The following is a 14854-nucleotide window of genomic DNA, read 5'->3' on the forward strand; positions in this document are numbered from 1 at the left end:
TTTTCCTCATTCTTCTAAGGCAGCGAGCCCTAGTGATGTCATCTCGTGGTATCAGGGAACAGCCCACAATGTTTTGTGCTGTGCTCACAACACTCTGTAATGTCTTTCTATCCGCGGCTGTCAAGCCAGCATACCACACCATAATGCAATATGTGAGGATGCTTTCTACTGCGGACCGGTAAAAAGTGGTCATCAGTTATTGTTCCACTTTATTCTTTCGCAAGACTCTAAGGAAATGGAGTCTCTGTTGGGCCTTTCTGGCCACCTGGGTTGTGTTGATTTTCAGGCAAGATCTTTGCTGAGATAGACTCCCAGGAATTTAAAGGAGGAAACTCTCTCCAAACAGCCCCCCCCCTCCCCTCAATGTAAAGTGGGGCAGGTTCCTCTCTTCTTCCAGAAGTCTAACACCATCTTCTTTGTCTTGCTGATGTTTAGGTGCAGGTTGTTTTCTAGGCACCAAGAGGATAATTTTTGAACCTCCTCCTGTATGCTGCTTCATCTCCACCTGTAATTAAAATAACAATGTCCAGATAACAGAAGAGTTTTAAACAAAGGGAAGGATTTTGCCCTTGAATAAAGGGAATCTGAAAGCCTTAAATCAACAGTAGCTCTCTTAAAAGTCCATGGACACACACAAATTCCGTGGACACTAAGTTAAATTACCTCCTATTTCAATTCATTTTATAAGTCATTCAGAATTTTTAATTAAGAAACTAAAAAACAATAAATGGTATTTTCAAAACAATAAATGGTATTTTCATATGAAGAGTGAACTTTGTTCTGTAATCTACAACAAGGATATGAAAATACATGGCAGAAAGTTGCTTGTCATTATAACTAAGGGAACTTTTAATTACGATCTGATACTTTTTGAAATCTAAAGTACACATGCTATGCAATTACTATTAAACAATCTATTTTCTGAGGTTTGCTAGTTTATGCATTTCTGAAATCTTATTAATGAACTTGAGTACGCAGGCAAATTTCAAGGATTGCAAGTTCTACAGAATTTTCTATGTACTCAGTAAAATAAATGAACAGGCATGCCATCTGTAATCATGTTTTATTGCACTGAAATTTCATTGCATCACTCATTTACTGTTCAGAAATATATTCCTTGTGAAGAATTGGAAGATAATGAAGAATCGTGAAACTAAATTCCAATTATCAGCAAAACAAATGTATTTTTCATATTTTAATGCTACATTATGAAAGCACAAAGTTTTAAAAAGCTAGTTGGAATATTAGGTACATTTTCTCTTAGTTTTGTTTGCTCAACATTGGGAATTGTTTTATTTACATCCAATCTTTCTTCTCCGATGAAATTCAATTTCCACAAGATTCCCAAGTAGTTTTCAATGCAGGCACTTATCGGATCAGGACAATGTTCTGCCTGTATTAGAAGTATTGGACATATTGCCTTCCACCATCCAATATCAAAAAAAAGTATCTTACTTTCTGACCACCATTCCAATTCTAAAAGCTCTCCATTAGCAAAAGCTCCCTAAATACCAATGTACAGCATAATATATGACAGTTTTCAGAAACAGGAAATTGAAAACTTATTTATAAAATGTACTTTATTTACATTTTGGATCAAAAAGGAAAAATAGATACAGTGTTTTATGAGAGGTGTCAGAGTGTATTAATTATGGTTCGTTTCCGAAGTTGTTCAACGTACTCCTTAGCCTGATCAAATCCAGTCTTTGCAGGCGCTGGAGGTGGAGGTGGTCCTTCAACTAATCTCACAAAGTAATGACATTTGACTTTGTTCATAATCCCAAAACAGCCTTTGCCATGGTAGCGGATTCTTTTTATATAGTGCCCTTTTCCAGAAAATGATTCAGCTAGAGAATATCAAAGGAAAAACCTGGTTAAAACAGAGATCCAGAAACACTTAGTAGAACAGTCAGTTCAGCAATTCATTATCTGTTTAATGCATCTCAAAGAAAACAGAAAATGGTTCAGACTTCTAGGATAATCAAGCCAACAGAATAATAAGAATGATTCAGGTGGTCCTCGACTTATGACCACAATTAAGCCCATGTTGTTAAGTGAGACATTTGTTAAGTGAGTATTGTCCCATTTTACGACTCTTTTTGCCACACTTGTTAAGTAAATGTATTTATTTATTGAATTTATATTGCTGCCTATTTGCCCATGGCAATTCGAGGTGGCTTACAGAATGTAAAACCATATTTAAATAAAAAACAATAAAAACTAACAAAAAGAATCAAATAAATTAATAAAGTACAATAGAACAAAATCGGGGGGGGGGGAATTACCGCTAACTCCCACCCGCCACCCCGATAACAGCAGATCACACAAGCCATTTGATGGGCTCCATCCCATTCTGGGTTCCCCAAGCTTGCTGGCAGAACCAGGTCTTCAGTGCCTTCCAGAAGAATATTAGAAAGTGGGACATTCTAATCTCTGGGGGAATGATGTTCCAGAGAGAGGGAGTCATCACGGAGAAGGCCCTTCTTCCGGGTCCCACCAGGTATATTTCCCTCAGAGATGGGACCTGCAGCATTCCCAGCCTCCCCGTTCTAATGGGTCAGGTAGATGTGAATGGCAAGAGATGTTCCCTCAGATAACCCAGTCTCAAGCCATGAAGGGCTTTAAAGGTGACAACCAGCACCTTGAATTGCACCTGGAAGCAAATTGGCAACTAATGCAGCTTCCGCAGCAGGGGTGATACATGTGCACACCGGGGTCTGCACAAAATCATGTGGGCCGCTGCATTTTGCACCAACTGGAGCTTCCAAATGTTCTTCAAGGGCAGCCCCATGTACAGCACGTTGCAATAATCAAGATGGGAAGTGACTAGGGCATGAGTGACTGTGAGTAGGGACCATTGGTCCAGGAAATTGCTGCAACTGTTAAGTTAGTAACATGGTTGTTAAGTGAATTGGGCTTCCCCACTGAACTTGCTTGTCAGAAGCTAGCAAAAGGTGATCACGATCCAGGGACACTTCAATGGTCATAAATATGAGTCAGTTGCCAAGTGTCTCAATTTTGATCATGTGACCATGGGTATGCGTAAGACACTTTTTTTCACACTTTCGTAAGTGTGAAAAACGGTCATAAGACACTTTTTTCAATCCCGTTGCAACTTTGAACAATCACTAAATGAACTGTTGTAAGTCAAGGACTGTTTAGTCACGTGACAGCTGCTAGCTTTCATTCTGAACTAGTAGGGCTTTTTAAGATTCTTCTCTTTTTTTCTGGATTTTTATTTTATTCAGAATAAAGTTAAAATACAAAATATTAAAACTAAATTAAAATCCAAGAAGACATAAAAGGAAAGAAACACAAGACATAAAACGATCAGAACATTAAAAAAGGTGCATCAAAAAAATCTTCTCTTTTTGTCTCCATTAGCTACCTCTCCCTACTGCTGTTCCTGTTGCGCCAAGAGTGTTGCTACTCCTGGAAACTTGTCTTACATCAGTGACATCACTGACTCATCTTGTTTGACACCATTCAACATTCTACATAAAGCATTAAACAAGGGAGGACAATAACACTATAAAAATATTAAAGGTAATACATGTAGCTAAGCATCTTCTAATGTGATAAACAATCTGTCAGATCTTACTTATATATCAGTGTTTCTTTAAAAGGGTCGTAAAATTGATCATGATTCACTTAACCATCTTGGAAATTTTGATGCCAACTGTGATCGTAAGCTGAGGACTATAAGTTATAAATTACATTTCATTTTGGGTTTTTTTTTAGAAAGTTTCATATAATTATAAAGTATTTACCAATATATAAATTGGATTTAAATTCTACATTATATTTTGTCACTGCCAGTTCCTGGGCTTCCAGAAGAATCTATTATGAAAAAGGAAAAAATAATAAAGTCACAGAGATCATGAACATTTTTAATTTAAGAGTGTAAAGCTCTACAATGAGAAACAAAGGAATATTTGAGGCTTAGCAAAATGGCCTGCATAATTGAAAATCCTTTACTCTTCACAGCAGAAGCTTCCGGATTGGGATTTTTATTCCATGAGCCTTACTGCCAGACCACTGAACATTACCTTAGTTAACTTTTAGAAGTTCAAACAAGTCCATGCCACAGAGGAGCAGAAGCTGGTGGCATTCTTCAACTTGAGGATATGTAGGCATGTTTGTTCAGCTAGAGTGGCAGGAGCTGGGTTGAGTAATGAGAGCTCCACATGTTGACAGAAGCATCTTTCCTACAATGCGGGCTCCCTTGGCTGAGAATCAGAAATAAGCACCGCCCCCTTGAGTCGGTCATGACTGGACAGGGGACACGTTTAAACCCTTTTTTCAACATTCATCTACAACTTACATCATCCAACCCCAACATCCTTAAGATGGGTGCTTTAATAAGATTCCATCCCCCAACAATATTGAGTACGCCTCCCTGAACGCCTAGAATTTTAGGATTATTCTATCAATCCTACTGGCTTGTTGAGATATTTTGAACTCTTAAAAAGTAAGAAAAAAATTAAATAATTTTCAAGGAGCCTAGAACCAAAACTTTCTATTTTAAATTTCGCACTCTCATACAGGCACATCTGCCATACAATTCATGCAGAACTGCATGGTTATTCCAATTACCTCATCCCTAGAGCTTACCTATACAGCACAATCATATTTTTCCCTCTAATTCCATGTCTTCTTGAAACGCTTTTGTGTGCATATAACTGCGGCTATCCAGAATCTTTGTTTATTCAGAGTACTAACCATGTCTATGCACTATGCAAATTGAACAAATTATGATTTCTTCAGTAGCCATCGTTAAGAAAACTAAGTGAATGCGCTGTATAATAGTTCCATTTGTTAGCAGGGGTGGGATTCTACTGGTTCTGTCCACCTCTGTAGAACCGGTTGCTCCGAAGAGCAGCAGACATAGAACCGGTTCTATGTTTGCTGCTGTTGTGGCTCACACACCTGCCCGGGCTCTTACCTGACCTTTATTTCCTGCTTTTTCAACTGCAGCTGCTTTGCACGACACAGCTGCTGTTGAAAAAGCAGGAAAAAAAGAGCTTTTCCAACTGCTGCGCACTTGCACGCAGTGCTGCTCAGCTGTCCAGGCAGCTCAGCAGGTTGTAGATTGCACTCGCACAACTCGCACATGCACGCATGACGCTAATAGACAGAACCGGTAGTTATACCAGTCGGATCCCATCCTTGTTTGTTAGTGTGTTGCCTTAACACACTTAGCTAGTGGCTAGATTCACACAATGCTCTATGCCAGAAAAAAGCAAAACACATTTTATCTCAGCATGTTTCATGAATCCAACCTACAATTGTATTCACTTTTCCTTTCTCCAAATAGTCCATTCCACCTTTATATTAAGCATCACAATTTTTTTCCAAGATTCATTTCTATTTTACACCTGTTTCCCTTTTCTGTCAAAACATATTAACTATATTTTTTTCTAACCCATTACTGTTTGGCAAACTTTCTTTAACTTTCTTGTATTAGCATTTTTTATTCTTCTGCTTTCTAATGCTTGGGACCCTTCCCTGCTTTGACCTACCCAAATAACAAGTTTCACCACAGCCAAATGGTCATATTTTCCAAAGTATAAAACTCATTGGAAATTAAAGAGCCACATAATATACAGAGAAAATATACTGAATATATTTTCAATATATTCAATAATAAATGTAATAATATATTAAATTTAAATTTAACAGTAATATATTTAATAATATATGCATATATTGAATAATAAATATCAGAAAATCTCTCAAATAAATGGCTTTAACCAAAACTGAATACATTTTGAAGAAAAATGTAACATACCTTTTTCTTCAAATACATTTTGAAGAAAAATGTAACATACCTCTTTGATAATTTTTGCTCCCTTTTTATCATTGAATTCCAACTGAGACAGTGCCTCATCAATTGTCATTCCCCGTATCTGAAATGGAAGGAAATAATATTTTGTACAAAAAAAGTCTCAAATGATTTCAATGGCAAATATATTTTGGCAAAAAAGGGCAATGCAAGCAGAGACTAGCAACTGTCGTTAAGCAACACAGTCGTAAAGTGAAACATCATATGACCATGTCCAACTTATGACAATAGTTTCAACTGGTTGTTAAGCAAATCACTGCAGTTGTTAAATGTGATGCCACCATGAAGCTTGCTGTCAGTCACAAATGACAATCACATGACTGTAGGGCACTGTGATCAAAATAGAATGTGCACAGGTTGCCAAGCACCCAAATCATGATCAGGTGACTATGGGGACACTGTGACCAGTGCAAGTTCAAAATTAGTTGTAAGTCTCCTTTTTCAGTGGTTGTAACTTCAAATAGTCACTGTATGAGCAATCAGTCAGCAAGGATTACTTGTATAACATTGGTTTTTACTTATTGCTTTGAGGTCTGAGTAAAACACTGAAGTATCATAACTATAAAATAACTATAAACTGATGAACCAGGAAAAATTAGGATCATATAAACATCTAAGAAATCTACCAAAAAAAGCTCTTACCAATTTGGCCAGGTACCACATCTTATCCTTATCATATTTGATATCTCTTCGACTGTGGTATACTTCCTTTAAAAAAATGGAAAAAAAATGAAAAAAAAGTGTAATGTGACATGGTTATAGCAATTTATCCCTAAATGAATCTATCCATATTTGAGCACAGAAGAGACAGAACCAAGATCCTTCAAGACTCAAACCCCCAAAGATATCTTTTTGAGTCAAATTATTTTAAATAGTACATATCAGTAACAAACCACAACCCTAGAACATCCTATAACATATTGGACACTACATATGGCTGCTTTTGATTACAGTTTTAAAAAAATAAAAGCCAGCTAATCTCATGAGATTTCTAGGAAAGACTGCAGAAATCTCATGAGAAGTGACTAGGCAATCATCGGAGATCACAGGCCGATCAGTTTTACATACTGGTTCATCTAATTGAATACTAGCTAACTAGAAAAAGTTGTCAGGTATCTTAAGAAAGTCCTGACGTTGTTGCTGATATTATTTTATATAAACCTCATTAGGATGGTATATTGAAGCAGTTAAATTTTAACACATTTTTATAGGAGATATAGGAATTAACTGCCCATGACCAGAGTCCACTCAACTATGCTATTGACATTCTTCTCTATTACCATTATGTCTTCCTTACTTTTCCCTTCCAGGTATTTTCAGTTGATCACTGGAAGAGAAAGGTCCAGTTGCTAAAGAAGTAAATAAAATGCATTATCTTAAACTGTGGACCTTCCCAAAAATGAGGGCTATTGACCTGCTGCAGTGATGAGTACTAGAATTGTTTTGAAAGAAGACATAGCAGTCTTCTATGGTTTTTCATACCCTATCTCACCTCAAAGATGCCAAAGAGCGAAAAGGAGTGAATATATTTTAGGCCTATGAATTTAATTCAAATGAGATGCTATAAAATGCTCAACATTTATTTCATTACATTTATTATAACTGCTGTCTTCCAACAAATGTGCTCACTATGGACCACATCCACCATAAATACAGCACCAAGATCAGATTATTTAATGCTATTGTCACACTGACTGCCATCTATGCCAGTGGAAATCTACAACAAGAATTACTGATAAGATCAACTTCTTTCAACAATGTTGCTCCAGAAGGGTTCTTTGTATCCAGTATAGGGACTATGTCACAGATGAGAAAATTTTACAAAGAAGTAATTCCTGAACTCTCTCCGAGATGGTGACAGAATGAAAAATGTGCTTGGCGGGCATGTGCTCCACATGAGTGAGAACATCCAGCAAAGATAGCAATCAATTGGACACCACCAGATCGTCAGAGAAAAAGAGGAAGTCCAAAGAAAACCTGGCACCAAACATTTCAGGAAGATCTGAAAAACATTAATCTTAAATGGAAGGATGCAGAGATTGTAGTTACAGACTGAGAACTGTGGGGTATGCTTGTAGACCAATGTTTAGCACAGGACGTGATGATGATTATAACTGCCAACTCCAACACAGATTTCAAAAAATACTCCTCATAACATTAGGACTTACTGCTGGTCTTCGGGGTTCATCTGGCCCTTGTGGAGGATAGGTGATCTTGTTCTTTTCTTCCCACTTTGTACTGTACCCAAAAGATCTACACATATTTGAAAGAAGAGGAATGCAGGAAGATGCCAGGACCCTACAAAACAAGGTTTTGTCATTTTACAAAAGCTAAATCCTATCACTGGTTGCAATATACATAAAGGAGAATGTTTGTAGCTCAGGGTTGAAATGCAGGATCCTTGGTGCTCTCTGGGCTTGGTTGTTTTCTTGCAGACATTTCATTAGCCATTGATGATGGTATCTGTTTTAGGTAATGAAATGCCTGCTAGAAAACAACCAAGTTCAGATAGCACCAAGGACCTGTCACTGATTGCAACAATTATTATGACATTGAATACTAAATTCATCCTAAATAAACTACATTTATTCTAATTCTTTAACCTAGTACCCAATAGAATACTTATTTTAGGCCAACATCCTCAACTGCATTGCAAGATAATATATCCACAAATATAGCTATTTATTAATATTTTACATTTATGTATAATCTAAAGATATGGAAACAACAAATATAATTCTTTGGGGCAAAGTGAAATGGATATACTTAAGCCTAAACTCAACTCCTGTTAAAATACTGGGTTTTCAGTGGCAGCTGTCACTTTCACCCATTAAAAAGTAGCTTACTGTAGATCAGAAAGGGATCCATAGCAATCAATGTGGCTTTGAATATTGTATTAAGCAACCTTTTAACTGCTTTTTTTCAATCAATCAATAATCACTTGACTCATATTTATGTTATGCCATAAAATGTGGTTTAATACTGCACTGACTGAATTGGTATGTAATAGTAAGCAAAAATCAAAACATTTGACTTAGTAGAATGAGTGAATCTAGCCAATGAGATGACTATCGCTATTACTTTTATCAGTCATTCTTGCATTCTCTCATTTTATACTTACTATATTCCATTCTTTCTTCCATACAGTTTTCAGTTTCTTCTTTTTAACTGTGTAGCCTGGGACTGGCTAACCCAGTTTTTAATCCTTACATTTACTCATTCATTTACATCACATATACATTTTAGGAATATTTCATCATACCTAAACCTTTTTTACTGTAGATAGTGCACATTTGATTATATTTATGTGAGAAAAACAGACAAAAATACTAAATGTATTGTTTTAAATAAAGGAACTCACCCCTACTGTTATTTAATAATTTGAGTGTGAAATTACATTAGGCACACATATCTAATGCCCTTGAAATCTCTTTTTGGAATATTATATGGTAGTACTTGATTCCAATTATTTGAAAATAATAGAATATCACAGAGCTACTGGAAAAAATTCACATTGATAAGAAGCAGTCAGCTGGCTGTCAAGTCATGTAAATCCTAAGCTTCTTAAGTTATAAAATTTTTGTATGTATCTTTAGATCTCTACTGGCTCTATACCAATTCTTAAATTTCATGGAAAGAAAGTTTTCCTTCAGTAACCTATTCTGTAAAGCATATATCTTATGCTTTCCAGGGTGTTCCAGTGCCATCTAGTGATCATAAGTATATAATGCTTTCATACTATCAGAGAATGTGAGATCACTCAAAAGCTAATTGATTTGAATTAATATCTATTCATTCAGCTACTCTTCAAAATTACAGAAGCACTGAAAAAAATGAGCTTGTGACCAGTGCTTGTACAACTGTTGTGGGACCCCCAGTCACCTAAAAATTTGGGCCAGCCTGCATTTACAACTGCCTCCCTGCAGTCATGCCCCTAGCTGACCTATGTTGTGCCTTCACCTGCCTTCTCTCTGCTGGGTTCACCATCCAGGAGAGCATCCCATGTTTTTATTAAAAGACATGAAAAATAATTACTATTTCATTTGTATTATTTCTAATGTTTAAAACAAGTGAAAACATTTCTATAGTTCCCTTCTTTACTTATTCTGCTTAATGTTAATTCAGACCTCATGGAATTTGCGGAGAGAAGCATCTGGCTATGACTACCACAGGACTATTCAAAACTGGGAGATTTTATATGATCAGTGTCTCATAGCAATATTAGCAAGGATCAGTTTGTCAACTTAGTATTTTGACTACAGGAGAAGGTCACCAAAGAAATATTTTCCCTGCTGTTATATCACATATTTTCTGGCCAGATTACCTATGGTAGTAGTTCCTGATCATACAAAATGCCATAGGAGAGAACATGGACCATGATGTTATAAATGGCCTAGTTCTCTTCATTCAGCTGGAAGACATCAGCATTTGATAAGTCGTATTTTCTAAAAGTTAGTGACTGACGAAAAACAACTGAATTTGGAAGATACATTCGTTAGCTCAGTTAAAACTGATGAGCTGTCTGGATCCATAAATATTGTTTCCTGTTGCTCGTTTCTAAAGATTTGGGATTCATATTTTGGAATAAAAATATTGAAAATGGTTTTAATACTGAAATCTGAAGGGGTTGTTTTAGGGATGGCAGACAAAAAGGTGAACAAAATATGGGACTTTGTTTTTACAGGTGACTATGGCAGTGAGGTTGTTGTAGGCCCAGAGACAGAAGGAAAAATATACAATACCTACAATGGAAGAATGGACTTTGAAATGGCAAATTAATGAAATTGCAAAATTGACTGTTTTGGTTACAGACAATACTTGGATTAAATGTCATGTGACTTGGAGGCCACAGATAAATTTCTTACAGGATAAAGAGAAGAATCATTTTTGATTTTGTAATTTGAAGGTTAGATTGGATTTGACTCGAGAAATACTGTAAGCCTATTTGCATTTGGTTACTTATTACTTTTTTAGTTGAAATTAAGGTAAGGTTTTAGGAATGCTGGTTTTTAGTATCATTAGTATGATAACATATTTTATAGATAGATGTTATTTCTTTAAACCTAGAGAGAGGTGATTATATCTCTGTATTAAAAGAAAGTCAGAGATCACCTGGCTATTTGTTAGAAGATTTCTGGCATGTCTAATGTGTTTTGCCATTTTCTGTTATATTAGCTTATATTTTAATGTATGATGCTGCAACACCAAGTTAGGATTTTCCTGTCTAATACAGGACTGGGATAAATACTCGGGCAACGCCAGGTTATCAGCTAGTATATTATAAAAAAAAAGAGAAACTTATTGTATATCATTGACACTGGTTCTAAACAGATTTTTATTGGAAGTGAAGTGGATTATGGGAGCAAAGAATCATGGTTTTTCCACTACCATTGCTTCAGGAAAGTAGAAAGTAGAATTCAGGAAAAAATATATTTGATTACGTGGGTTCCTGCAATTTGAAAACTGTGGTATAGTATGTATGCCATATTTACAAAATACTATTTATGAAGTTTTAAAAAATATATTGTAGCTTTTATTAAATTTAATCCATGCTAATTTGCAAGGACAAACAGGAGATTGAACATAACCTGTTTTAATTCATTTGTTCATATGATTTCAATCCGTGATTTGAAAATGCAAAGAGTTGTGAATCACTCATCATTCTTGGTTACAAGGAGTTTTGCAGCATCTTAAAGGATATCAAATGTATTATAACAGCCATTGGGAATACTGGTTCAATATGCCGGATTATGATGTCAAACACAGCTTGAGGGCATGATATGGGGGCCGCTGTATTATGCACTTATATTTCACTTGTAATTTGTAATCCATTTTGAAAACTTTAGTTGAGACAGATATATAAAGAGAAAGCAAATGCTTGGAAGAAATCATGAAAATACAAGCGATACTGAATGGGTTAATTTCATTAAAATTCAAATAAATAATTACAGTTTTTCTCAAAACAGCATTATTGGGGAAAACACTAAAAACACCAGGGCAGAGGGAGAAACAAATAAGGGGGAAAGGCAGCAATAGATCCTCCTAGCAATATCTTATTCCCAACAGATTCATCAGCTTGGGGGTGGTGGTCTGTGGTCAATAACAGATTATTCCCGAAATCAATACAGCATTGCTAAAGATACCAGAAGAATCCAAGCTAAATAACTGTTTTCACATATTCTAATTTCGTCCCTTGGTGGATTTCTTAACTTCCGCGAACTTCAAGTACCAAAGCTCACCTGCCGGCCCGAGGGCAACCGCCAAGGCTCCACCCGCGGGCAATCCCTGCAACAGAGAAAGAAGATGTGAGTCGTGGGATCCACGAGTACCTGCCCTTCGCAAGCGGGCTCGCCCCTCACGACTCACCACAGAGCATCCCCGGCAGCGCCATCTCCCCAGCTCTCAGTAAAGGACCGACCGACCGACCGCCTTTACGGCAGAAGCCGGAAAATTAACCCAAAGCATCTGCCGTAACGGCGCTTCCCCTTGCGACAGCACGTGAGGGAGGTTAGAGCGGGCTTTACGGCGGTGCGTGGTGACCGCTGCCGGGAGCCTCCTGGAAGCGTAACGTGACGGCGACGCTTCCTCGGCACTCGCGCGATGGCAGCGGCAGCGGCGGCGGTGTCGGGTGCTGGAGCCGCCGAGAGCGTGCTGCCGGCTTCCCCTAACTGGTATTGCAGCCGGTGCAGCGACGCTTCCCAGGACGGGCATCTCTTCGGCTTCGCGGCTCGTCACAGCGTGTGTCTCCTGGAGGTCCGCCCTACCGCGCCCACCTTTTATGGTAGGTGGCTCCAGGCTGAGAGTCCGCAGGGGAAGTCCTTCTCCATCATCCCCCTCGGTGGTGCCTGAAGCGGCTTGCGCCCTTTCTCTCAGGGCGGTCCTGGGAAAGAACAGCAAGTTCCCGCTTCCCCACTTAAAAGCCAGAATAAAATAGTCCTTCAGTGGATGGGGACCAAATGGGAAAGCTTTCGGCAGACTTATCAGCCCAGTTTTCCAATTATGAAGACCAGCCTCCTGGGAGTTATAGTTCCAGCATACTTTATTAAAACGATTATTACGTCCCCTGCTAACTAAATTTAGGTATAGGGTTACCGTTAGCTATAAGGTTAGGTATAGAGATAAAATAGGCACATAGGTCCATTTTACAAACTGACTCGGTAATACCTGTTAATTTCACTTACATGAAATATGCTCTGTATGAAGGAGCAATGCATTACTTACTATATTTGGTGAAGGGAGCGTATCTGTTTAAATTTTGGAAACACTATGCGAACACGTGAGTTGGCTTAGAAATCTCCCTATGTAGGAGCAGTAGGCTTTGCTCTAACTTCTTGTCTATTTTTACATTGAATTTGGAGTTCTGGTAGAGGTCCCTTAAAACTTGAAGCCAAGGGATTGAGAAAAATATAATATGCCACACATGCCTGGTCAGAGTCTGTCTATGTGCAAAGATCCACTTCTTACTTTCCCTACCAAGTAGAATTAGGTGGATAGCCATAATAGAAAGGGTTTCATCATTTGTGCCTCTTGACCTACAGAATGTCTTGCCCCAAAAGGCTGCCTCTTGTCAAATTAAGACAGTCTTCCTATCTCATCCATTGTGGACATTTTGCTGTACACTTTTGTATCTTTAAATGTGCTTACTATATTATGCAGAGCTGATGTCTGAAAATAATTTGAATCCAAATCCTAAAAAGATTGCAACATTGTGAATGGGCTGTTCCTTTAGCTGGGAATTAGGGAAGTTAATTTGGGGTAGAATTGTTCAAAATAATACTTGGATCTATTTTATAAGTAGTATGTTTTTCATTGCAGGGGAATTAATAGGCCACACTGAAAGAGTTTCTGGCTTCACATTTTGCCCCTATCCTGGGCAACACTACTATTGTGCCAGCAGCTCTGATGATGGAGCTGTGAAAATTTGGAATGTCCAGACTTTGACTGTAATGATGGAACATACACTACATCAGGTAAAATACATGTGGAAATGGTAGTTCTTGATCACTAGTTGGGTTGTGATACACATTTTACTATATTCTGGAGCAACTTTTCATAAACTGTAGGGTTGAGTTTGCCAAGCATCACTGAAATCTTTGTTATGAGAAACATAGAATTAAATATTTATCAAGATTTATACTGTGTGTATATCGTCTGGAATCTGGATGATAGGTTGTGAGATAATGTGAAAAAAAATTGTCATGCAGTCTGTTTATTTTATTGAATCCTGCTACCTGTCTTTCTCCTTTCTTTCTAATTTTCGTATCTCTTGGATGCGTAGATACTGAAGATATATTTTCCAGATGAAAGCTTTTCTTTGATATCAATAATGATAATTCTAATATCTTAAGAGTAAATAAAGATCAATATGATTATTACTGAAACCTTTATTGTCAAATGAATTGGTTCTCATCCTTATTGATATGTGATTGGATAGGTCATAGATACTTAAATTTCATGTTTTTAAAATATAATATGGTTATTATGAAATGTTTGGAAAATATTTTTCTTAATTTCTTTCTATAAAGTACTCTTGAATTATTTTGCACTCTAGTCAATAGCTGGTTATTATTTCAAGAAAGAAAGAGATAGAGATCATTGTCTCAGTTTCCACCTTGGAAGTGATATGAGGCAGATTCATCTCCATATGTTATTGGCCTTTGATTGTGAACAAGTGCACCCACAGAACTCTGGAAGTAACTGAGAAATAGTTGCAAATTTAAATTCTGGCTTTTTATAGTCGAATGTTTTACAAAACCTCAAAAATATCAACATTTAATTTTCCTTTTAACTGTGCTGCTTTTTTCCCTCTAGAGTACAATTTCTGCATTGCACTGGTCACCCAGAGCAAAAGATCTTATTGTATCAGGTGATGAGAAGGGGATAGTGATTTGTTACTGGCATAATCGAAATGACAGTCAACAATTTTTTCCAGAACCTAGAACTATATTCAGTCTTACTTGTTCTCCTCACCATGAAAATCTGATAGCTATTGGGTAAGGACCAAATGTT

General features: G+C 37.2%; 2 protein-coding genes across 5 annotated transcripts in view; one reads left to right on the forward strand and one right to left on the reverse strand.

Annotated features, from left to right (window-relative positions):
• Positions 1–1046: 1046 nt before the first annotated feature.
• Positions 1047–12293, reverse strand: MRPL22 (mitochondrial ribosomal protein L22). The gene is made up of 7 exons (XM_026696666.2): positions 12212–12293; positions 12085–12130; positions 8014–8143; positions 6488–6553; positions 5832–5909; positions 3771–3840; positions 1047–1847 (listed from the first exon to the last, which is right to left on the reverse strand). The coding sequence occupies exons 1-7, from the start codon at positions 12234–12236 to the stop codon at positions 1636–1638; spliced, it is 627 nt and encodes a 208-aa protein (XP_026552451.1). The 5' UTR covers positions 12237–12293; the 3' UTR covers positions 1047–1635.
• Positions 12294–12367: 74 nt separating this feature from the next.
• Positions 12368–14854, forward strand: part of GEMIN5 (gem nuclear organelle associated protein 5) — a 28289-nt gene continuing 25802 nt past the window's right edge. For 2 of the 4 annotated variants that reach the window (XM_026696663.2, XM_026696664.2), the window contains exons 1-3: positions 12368–12626; positions 13661–13815; positions 14657–14838. In XM_026696663.2, the coding sequence (XP_026552448.1) occupies positions 12446–12626; positions 13661–13815; positions 14657–14838 (518 nt within the window). In that variant the 5' untranslated portion in view covers positions 12368–12445. The remainder of the gene's footprint in view (positions 12627–13660; positions 13816–14656; positions 14839–14854) is intronic. The other 2 variants (XM_087924234.1, XM_087924235.1) reach the window with 1 other exon arrangement.

Source organism: Pseudonaja textilis, chromosome 2, assembly GCF_049901715.1.
Source record: "Pseudonaja textilis isolate UNSWEBS1 chromosome 2, rPseTex1.2, whole genome shotgun sequence".
Lineage (NCBI taxonomy): Eukaryota > Metazoa > Chordata > Lepidosauria > Squamata > Elapidae > Pseudonaja > Pseudonaja textilis.

Coding starts and splice junctions, on each gene's coding strand:
- MRPL22 (XM_026696666.2), bottom strand. CDS start 12,236: ATGGCGCTGCCGGGGATGCTCTGTG. Junction 12,131..12,211: donor GCTGCCGGGGATGCTCTGTG/GTGAGTCGTGAG, acceptor TCTCTGTTGCAG/GGATTGCCCGCGGGTGGAGC. Junction 3,841..5,831: donor GAGCAAAAATTATCAAAGAG/GTATGTTACATT, acceptor TTTTCATAATAG/ATTCTTCTGGAAGCCCAGGA.